Source organism: Triticum urartu, chromosome 5, assembly GCF_003073215.2.
Source record: "Triticum urartu cultivar G1812 chromosome 5, Tu2.1, whole genome shotgun sequence".
Taxonomy (NCBI): domain Eukaryota; kingdom Viridiplantae; phylum Streptophyta; class Magnoliopsida; order Poales; family Poaceae; genus Triticum; species Triticum urartu.
Window position 1 is genome coordinate 448052113 of NC_053026.1, and position 9019 is coordinate 448061131.

Below are 9019 nucleotides of genomic sequence, written 5' to 3' on the forward strand. Positions count from 1 at the left end.
TGTAGATCTTAAATGTTGCATTGCTTTGTATGAAAATGAAGATTGTCAAATGGGAGTGTAATTGTGATGTGTGGTATGGGTATGACCGGGCGTTGTGCGTGGACCGGACCGGACACTTCACATTCGGATTCCCACGCCCAAAACGAAAACCCCAAGCATCCAAAGAAAAAAAAGAATCCCAGCCCTGCCAAGCAGGCCCCACTGCGGAGGACCGCACTTTATTTTTCCCAACGGAGCCTTCTTCAGGAAGACAAGACTCGAGTCCACAGTCCACAGTCCCGCAGCGTCACTGTCAGACACCCACGCACGCACGGTCTCAGCGTGCTCGCCCCGGTCTCGCCGGCGGAGGGAGAGAGCCGGAGAAAGGGGAATGCCGCGGCGGTGATCGCGCCCGATTGGAGGGGCAAGTCGCCGGTGCAAGGGGTTCCGGCGTCGGCCGCCGTCGACGGGTTAAGGGGCGCCAAGCGCCGGCGGTGGAGCGGGCCTAGGCGACCGCCGTGTAGGGGAATGGCAAGGCTGCGGAAGAGGAAGAGGGGGACGGGGAGGGGGAGGGGCGTGAGGTGGTTGAGCCACTACTCATCGGGGCAAAGCATTCTGATCGTCGGAGACGGGGATTTCTCGTTCTCGCTGGCTCTCGCCGCCGCGTTCGGGACCGGCCGGAACATCGTCGCGACGTCGCTGGACTCCTATGGTTTGATCCTTTCCGCTCTCTCTTTCAGCAGGACTAATGTTGCTTTCATTTAATAACAGTACTAGTTAGACCTAGGGTTTCAAGAAATGGAATCCTGGAGGCGTAGGGTGCATACAGGAGCACAATGTGTTGCTTGAGGCCTACTTCTATTTGCCATTTTGTGTGGGTTATAGAGGGAATTCATGTGCTTTACTCCGTGGAGATCGAAATCACCATAAAAAGTTGGCTAATTGCGGTGATAAATGGAACCATGGAGGTGGAGGGGTAGGGGGGAAGCGGGGGAGAGTGAATACATGACCTGCCACATGTTAATTTTAGGAATGTAGGAGAATTTTGCATCCTCTCTTGATTAAGAAGGATTTGATTTACTTTATACTGCTGTGGTAAAGTTCACTGTGAAATTGCTGACTGGTCGTTTAACAGCTAGCATAGAGTATGCTATACAATGAGGTGGAAGAGATTTTATGATGGAAAAATCTATCTTGTTATTCGCTGCCATTTGCTTACTTTCATCAGCGTATTATTGAATTTGTTAACGATTTTCATGATCTAATCGAAACTAATTGGGAGTCCTATTTGAGTGATCTGTTGACTGTTGTTGGTTACTGTCAGAAATTGTTTGTCGTGGGCGGGCACATTAAGATACATGATTTATACTTCTATTTATCTCTTCATTGCCATTGTATAATCAGATATTCTGGACACTGTAATTTGGATAATTTTCGTGTGTGCATATGAGCATTGTTTTCATATGGTTTCTCACCCTGCAGCACAATATGAACAAAATTTATGTTTTCAGCAACTACATTATGTCAAAAGTGATTTAGCAAGTTCGTGGTGAAAGGGCCATTTAGGACCTAACAAGTCTTTGGAACTTGGAAACGTGAATTAGGAATTAACCCGTGAGAACACACATTCAGCAAAACTCTGTGTCAGGCTGGCGTTAAAAGAACATCCTCTTTTATTTCCATGTAACCACCACTTTTTCTTTGGCTCCTTAGCAACTTTTTATCTTTTAATAATTGTTATTTACTTCATTCCTAATTCCTCCTTGAGGCCTTAATATGCTATGCATTAAACTGCCCCTACTTACCTTATATGCTCAGAGGGATAATTTGTAGTGTGATTTTGTGGTCATTTTTACATTCTTTGTTATATTTATCTGTTTTGTTTCTGTTCTTGTTGCCAATTTTCTGCAGAGGCTCTGTCTCGCAAGTATATCAAAGCACAATCAAATTTAATGCGGTTGAAGAGAATGCATGCCACGGTTTTGCATGGTATCGATGCAAATACAATGAAGGGACATACTGATCTGAAGATGAGACTATTTGATCGGATTGTCTTTAATTTTCCTCATGCTGGATTCAGTGGAAGAGAGTGTGAGATGCACGTCATCAGGTATGAGCACTCCTCTTTGATGGTTATCTTTAGTTATCACAGCTAATAATTGATTGTTCCTGGATTTTGTAAGTTACAGTCATTTTTCTTGTAAACTGGTTGCCTCATAATCTTTGTTTGTGAGTTAGAGTTGGTTCAGTAGTCCTAGGGTCACATCTCTGTTAGGAGCTAGGAGTTATTCTCTTGGGTATTTTTGCTTAGAGTGCAAAGGAAGCTGTTATCTTTTCCAGTTTTGCTTTTTCACCTCAAGTTATTTTTGCTTGCTGCTAAAATTTATTAGTATGAGTTCTCCCATGTTGACAGCGTCGTTATTTGAAATGCACCGTAATTATGTACTTATGTATGCTCAGTATATGCCTCTTTATGGTAGTTTGCTAGTTCATTCTTTTCATTTACTCCACAATTGAAAGACATTTGAGTTACAATTTACAACATGAAATTGTTCTTATAAGTCGCACGCATAGAATTTGTCAACACCTATGTAGTAAGGCTGATATGATTGACCACAAGAACAATAATTTCTTTTCGTGACCCACTGCTTTTTTAACCCATAACGGTTGTGGCAACCTATTTTCGAAAATGTGAACAAATTCTGGGATATAAAAATATGCCGTAACATGTATGTGAATCTATAAAATAATAATGCACTAGTATGAACGTTTCTGTTTTGTGCGAAAAAGATGAGAAGAGATAAGTGAATATGATGTGCCCATACTGTAATTGACATTTTGCATGGTTTTCTATAGGTGCATGTTACAGCATGGCCTACATACATGTTTTTTTTCCATATTTCTGGGGAACCTTGTTTTTGGATCTGGTGGTTTCCTGCTTAGTTAACCCTAGAACCCTTTTGATAAGATAATGCTTCAGCAAGCCACCTTTTGTATCATCTTCTTAACCTTTTATTCCGATCTATAGATCGCACAGGGAGCTGGTGCGGGGGTTCTTTGGCAATGCACGAGAGCTGCTTCAGCCGTATGGTGAAATCCACATTAGCAACAAGACAGGACATCCTTACGATGGGTGGGATATTGAGCAACTCGCCTCAGAAACTTCTCTGGCTATGATTGACATAGTTAGTTTCCAGAAACAAGACTACCGCGGCTATAACCCGAAGAGAGGAAGCGGTGCAAAGCCCAACAAACCATTCCCTCTTGGTGACTGCAGCACATACAAGTTTGTTGCAAAACATAATGATGCTCAAGAAGAACATGCGTGTTACTGCCACATTTGCCAAGATAAATATGTCTCGCCGTACTTCGGCTATGCGAGCAGTCTCGCCACATTCGGAGCTGGGAATGTGGGGCACCTTGCATACTGATGAAATGTAGTGAACTGGTCGTCGTACTAAGGGTGTGTTAACAAACTAGTTCTGAAACCTGGGATGCGTTTGGTTAACAAACTAGTAGTTCTGAAACCTGGGATGCTTTTGGTGAACTTGATGTGGGACGACTTTTCATGTGGTGGAGTACCTTCGAACTTACCTGGACATGGCATGGTGCGTGTTGATGAGGTGCCATCCATCACTGTGTAACTGCCTAGATGTAACGTTGTATTAAAGTAGTATGAACAATATTGTGGTGATGTAAATGCAAGCACTTCTGTTGCAATGGTTTGTTTTTCCCTGTTTCCAGTTGCCAAGTTTGGAGCTGCTTTATTCACTGGCCTGCGTATTGATTTTGTGGGTTGTTATCCCTTCCAGCAAAGGTTGCAGATTCAGTGAAAACATGGCAGAAAAAACCCTCTAAATTACCCCCATGTATGTTCTAGTGAGACGGTTTTGTGGTTTTTAGGATCGAGTTATATATAATTTGACTGATAATGAGAATCCGACTTTCCTTTTAAAATTAAAGGAGCTCCGATGGCTCCCCAGTGTCATCCTGCGCTACGTACGTATTTTTTTCCTTTAAGGCCTCCTTTGGTTTATAGGATAAGAATGTTATAGGAATAGGAAAATCATAGGAAGTGAGATACATGTCATCTCACTTCCTATAGAGAAAGAGATGTCATTTGATGGATATGATAGGAATTTTTCCATTGAGTCTTAGCTAATGTTTTTTTTCCTTCAAAATGTGAAGAATTGATTCCTATCCTACATAGAAATAGGAATCCATTTCTACAAACCAAATGAGTTCAAAGGAAATTTTCCTATATAAATCCTATGAGATTCCTATAAAACAAAGGAGGCCTAGGCGGTGACAAACTGCTACATTTGCATTTCGAACGAACTGTTCACACATCACTGTATCACAAATTTTCCTTTAAAAGTACGCATGCGTGCATCCCTTGGCGTTTCAAATTCCCATTACTGTATCACAATTAATGGAAGCTCCATCCCAAGAGACGTGAGATGCGAGAGCACAACCCAAGGCGACACATTAAGGACAGTATAACCGAGCCTAAAGCGAGCCCTCTCACGCCTTTAACAGTTTTGGCCGTTGGATCTCGTGTCCTGACCATTTGTGGCCGTCTGATCGCTGCCTCACCCCGCTATCAATTGCTTAGTGGGCTTAGGTGTCCTGTGGCTGGCTACTCTGATGGAAAATTCGGTGTATTGTGGTTAACTGGGCCTGCTCCCGGACAAAGCCCATCGATTCAGTAGCCGCACTGATTTGTTCTGCGGCGCTCCTCTCTCACGACCTGGAGGCGTGCATAGGCGATGCGGGTGGCACGGCTATCCCGGTCGCGGATGCCGAGTCGTTCGAGCCACCCGGCCCGCACGCCAACACCGGTAGAGACGAAGGGACGTTCGTCTGTACAGGAGGGAAACTGCCTCGATGGGATTAAAGGAGGCAATCAGTTATCAGTTCCTGGGAGTATTGACTAATTATTAAGGTGTGCGTTTCTTTTCCCTGATCTGCAGCTGCTTCGATTCCTGCACGTACATATATATCTTCATCTTCTGGTGCTCTCCTCGCTCGTATTACTCCAGCAAACAGACTGCCTATCACGTCATAGTGGGGAACTGGGGATTGATTGCCCGGTGGCCACATCCTAGATCGTCAAGCCTGTAGAAGCTAGGAGCAGGTTCGAAAACGATGACGATTCTACTTAATGGAGCTCCTCGTCAACCCTCGGTTGCTCACTCCGTTTATAGATGGTCGATGGGAATTCCTCACGCCATCAATCTGCCGGGGACCCTATAATAACCTTCTGACCCTGATCCCCATCTACCGATCTACGTGATGTGAGCCAACAAAACACGGTGAGCAACTGAGCACCCCACTCCTGTTCCTCCATCTGAAGTTTGTAACAAGGTGAGCAACTGAACACCCCAATTCTCTTCTGCCATCTGCAGTATTTCTTTTTGTTCAGATCTTGCTACTGATGGAAGGCAGTGTTTATGTATGTCTGTAAATGGTACTCATAATTAGATTTGTGTCAAAAATTATGTCTAACCATTTTGCAATTCTGATTGGTTGCTATGGATAACTTGTTGATTATCTGTTTTCTTTATAGCAGGTTTGGCGAGTCTCATGACTACTCAGGGTTCTGTTTTTGCCTGTCTAGATTTATTTTCTATGGTGTGCAAATAAATGATACGTCGTATATGCAGACTTGTTTGATTATGAAATAAAGTATGGATTGGTCGTACGAATTATCGATTACTTCCCATGGGCTATTTTCTGATGATATTATTTGATATGGTCTTCTATGTATAGCTCCAACTTGGATTGATGATGTACATGCAAATTCGATGGTTAACTTATATTTTAAAAAACTCATTGCATATCTACAATTTCGAACAATTATATGACTAACTACTTGAGCCATTTTTCTATTTTTCTCAGATATTTCTTTCATTATTTTCCTAGAATGGATGGGTAACCTACCGATGTAATTATATGATTCTTTTGTATTATTCTCCTAATAATAACTGTTTGTTTTGTTATTCCGAAACTTCAATTCGGAATTGTCCTTGAGTTGCAAACTACTTGGTTCATATTTAACCTCTATATTTCGTGCAACAATATACATAAGAATATTCCTACCATTCTATTAAAATAATAGTGTTGGAGAACGTTGCAGAAAACAAAAATTTTCCTACTCGTTTCACCAAGATCCATCTAGGAGTTCATCTAGCAACGAGTGATCGGATTGCATCTACATACCTTTGTAGATCACGCGCGGAAGCGTTCAAAGAACGGGGATGAGGAAGGTGTACTCGACGTGATCCAAATCACCGATGACCAGCGCCGAACGGACGGCACCTCCGCGTTCAACACACGTACGGGACGGGAGACGTCTCCTCCTTCTTGATCCAGCAAGGGGAAGGAGAAGTTGATGAAGATCCAGCAGCACGACGGCGTGGTGGTGGATGCAGGGCGTCACAGTAGCAGGGCTTCGCCTATGCTACAAGAGGGAGACGTAACGGGGAGAGAGGGAGGCGCCAGGGGCTGGGGTATGAAGTCCCTCCTCTCCCTCACTATATATAGGAGGGCCAAGGGGGGGGGTGGTGGTGCGCAGCCTAGGAGATCCAATCTCCTAGGTGCGGCTGCCAAGGGGAGGTTTCCCTCCCCCCCAAGGCACCTCGAGGTGCCTTCCACCATTTGGACTCTTCCTTTGTGGAAACCCTAGGCGCATGGGCCTATAGGGGCTGGTGCCTTTGGCCCATATAGGCCAAGGCGCACCCCCTACAGCCCATGTGGCCCCCCGGGACAGGTGGCCCCACCCGGTGGGCCCACGGGACCCCTCCGGTGGTCCCGGTACAATACCGATAACCCCGAAACTTGTCCCGATGGCCAAAACAGCACTTTCTATATATAATTCTTTACCTTCGGACCATTCCGGAACTCCTCGTGACGTCAGGGATATCATCCGGGACTCCGAACAATATTCGGGTTACTGCATATACATATCTTCACAACCCTAGCGTCACCGAACCTTAAGTGTGTAGACCCTACGGGTTCGGGAGACAAGCAGACATGACCGAGACGACTCTCCGGTCAATAACCAACAGCGGGATCTGGATACCCATGTTGGCTCCCACATGCTCCACGATGATCTCATCGGATGAACCACGATGTCGAGGATTCAATCAACCCCGTATGCAATTCCCTTTGTCAATCGATATGTTACTTGCCCGAGATTCGATCGTCGGTATCCCAATACCTCGTTCAATCTCGTTACCGGCAAGTCACTCTACTCGTACCGTAATGCATGATCCCGTGACCAGACACTTGGTCACTTTGAGCTCATTATGATGATGCATTACCGAGTGGGCCCAGTGATACCTCTGTTGGAAATATGCCCTAGAGGCAATAATAAATTGTTATTATTATATTTCCTTGTTCATGATAATCGTTTATTATCCATGCTATAATTGTATTGATAGGAAACTCAGATACATGTGTGGATACATAGACAACACCATGTCCCTAGTGAGCCTCTAGTTGACTAGCTCGTTGATCAATAGATGGTTATGGTTTCCTAACCATGGACATTGGATGTCGTTGATAACGGGATCACATCATTAGGAGAATGATGTGATTGGACAAGACCCAATCCTAAGCATAGCACTAGATCGTGTAGTTCGTATGCTAAAGCTTTTCTAATGTCAAGTATCATTTCCTTAGACCATGAGATTGTGCAACTCCCGGATACCGTAGGAATGCTTTGGGTGTACCAAACGTCACAACGTAACTGGGTGGCTATAAAGGTACACTACGGGTATCTCCGAAAGCGTCTGTTGGGTTGGCACGAATCGAGACTGGGATTTGTCACTCCGTGTAAACGGAGAGGTATCTCTGGGCCCACTCGGTAGGACATCATCATAATGTGCACAATGTGATCAAGGAGTTGATCACGGGATGATGTGTTACGGAACGAGTAAAGAGACTTGCCGGTAACGAGATTGAACAAGGTATCAGGATACCGACGATCGAATCTCGGGCAAGTATCGTACCGATAGACAAAGGGAATTGTATACGGGATTGATTAAGTCCTTGACATCGTGGTTCATCCGATGAGATCATCGTGGAACATGTGGGAGCCAACATGGGTATCCAGATCCCGCTGTTGGTTATTGACCGGAGAACGTCTCGGTCATGTCTGCATGTCTCCCGAACCCGTAGGGTCTACACACTTAAGGTTCGATGACGCTAGGGTTATAAAGGAAGCTTGTATGTGGTTACCGAATGTTGTTCGGAGTCCCGGATGAGATCCCGGACGTCACGAGGAGTTCCGGAATGGTCCGGAGGTAAAAGATTTATATATGGGAAGTCCTGTTTTGGTCACCGGAAGAGTTTCGGGGTTTATCGGTAATGTACCGGGACCACCAGGAGGGTCCCGGGGGTCCACCAAGTGGGGCCACCAACCCCGGAGGCTTGCGTGGGCTAAGAGTGGTGAGGGACCAGCCCCTTAGTGGGCTGGTGCGCCTCCCACAAGGGCCCATGGCGCCTAAGAGGTGGAAAGGGGGCAAACCCTAAGGGATATGGGCCTTAAGGCCCATATTGGTGCGCCTCCCTCTCCTCTCCCCCTCTTGGCCGCCATCCTTGATCCCCATCTAGGGCTGCCGCCCCCCTAGGGGGTGGGAACCCTAGAGGGGGCGCAGCCCCTCCCCTTCCCTATATATATGAGGCCTAGGGCTGCCCATAATAGACGCGACTCGATCTCTCGTTGGTGCAGCCCTGCATCTCTCTCTCCCTCCTCTTCTGTGGTGCTTGGCGAAGCCCTGCAGGATTGCCACGCTCCTCCATCACCACCACGCCGTTGTGCTGCTGCTGGATGGAGTCTTCCTCAACCTCTCCCTCTCTCCTTGCTGGATCAAGGCTTGGGAGACGTCACCGGGCTGTACGTGTGTTGAACGCGGAGGTGCCGTCCGTTCGGCACTTGGTCATCGGTGATTTGAATCACGACGAGTACGACTCCATCAACCCCGTTCACTTGAACGCTTCCGCTTAGCGATCTACAAGGGTATGTAGATGCACT

General features: G+C 45.9%; 1 protein-coding gene across 1 annotated transcript; it reads left to right on the forward strand.

The window, feature by feature from the left end:
• Positions 1-251: 251 nt before the first annotated feature.
• On the forward strand, positions 252-3707 carry LOC125556211 (heavy metal-associated isoprenylated plant protein 41-like). Its single transcript, XM_048718990.1, has 3 exons — positions 252-691; positions 1891-2089; positions 3008-3707. Exons 1-3 carry the CDS (start codon positions 508-510, stop codon positions 3408-3410), a joined length of 786 nt encoding a protein of 261 aa, XP_048574947.1. The 5' UTR covers positions 252-507; the 3' UTR covers positions 3411-3707.
• Positions 3708-9019: the final 5312 nt, after the last annotated feature.

Excerpts from the sequence above, each read along its gene's own strand:
- LOC125556211 (XM_048718990.1), top strand. The coding sequence starts at position 508 with ATGGCAAGGCTGCGGAAGAGGAAGAGGGGGACGGGGAGGGGGAGGGGC. Across the intron at positions 692-1,890 it reads GACGTCGCTGGACTCCTATG|AGGCTCTGTCTCGCAAGTAT; the intron begins GTTTGATCCTTT and ends AATTTTCTGCAG. Across the intron at positions 2,090-3,007 it reads TGTGAGATGCACGTCATCAG|ATCGCACAGGGAGCTGGTGC; the intron begins GTATGAGCACTC and ends TCCGATCTATAG.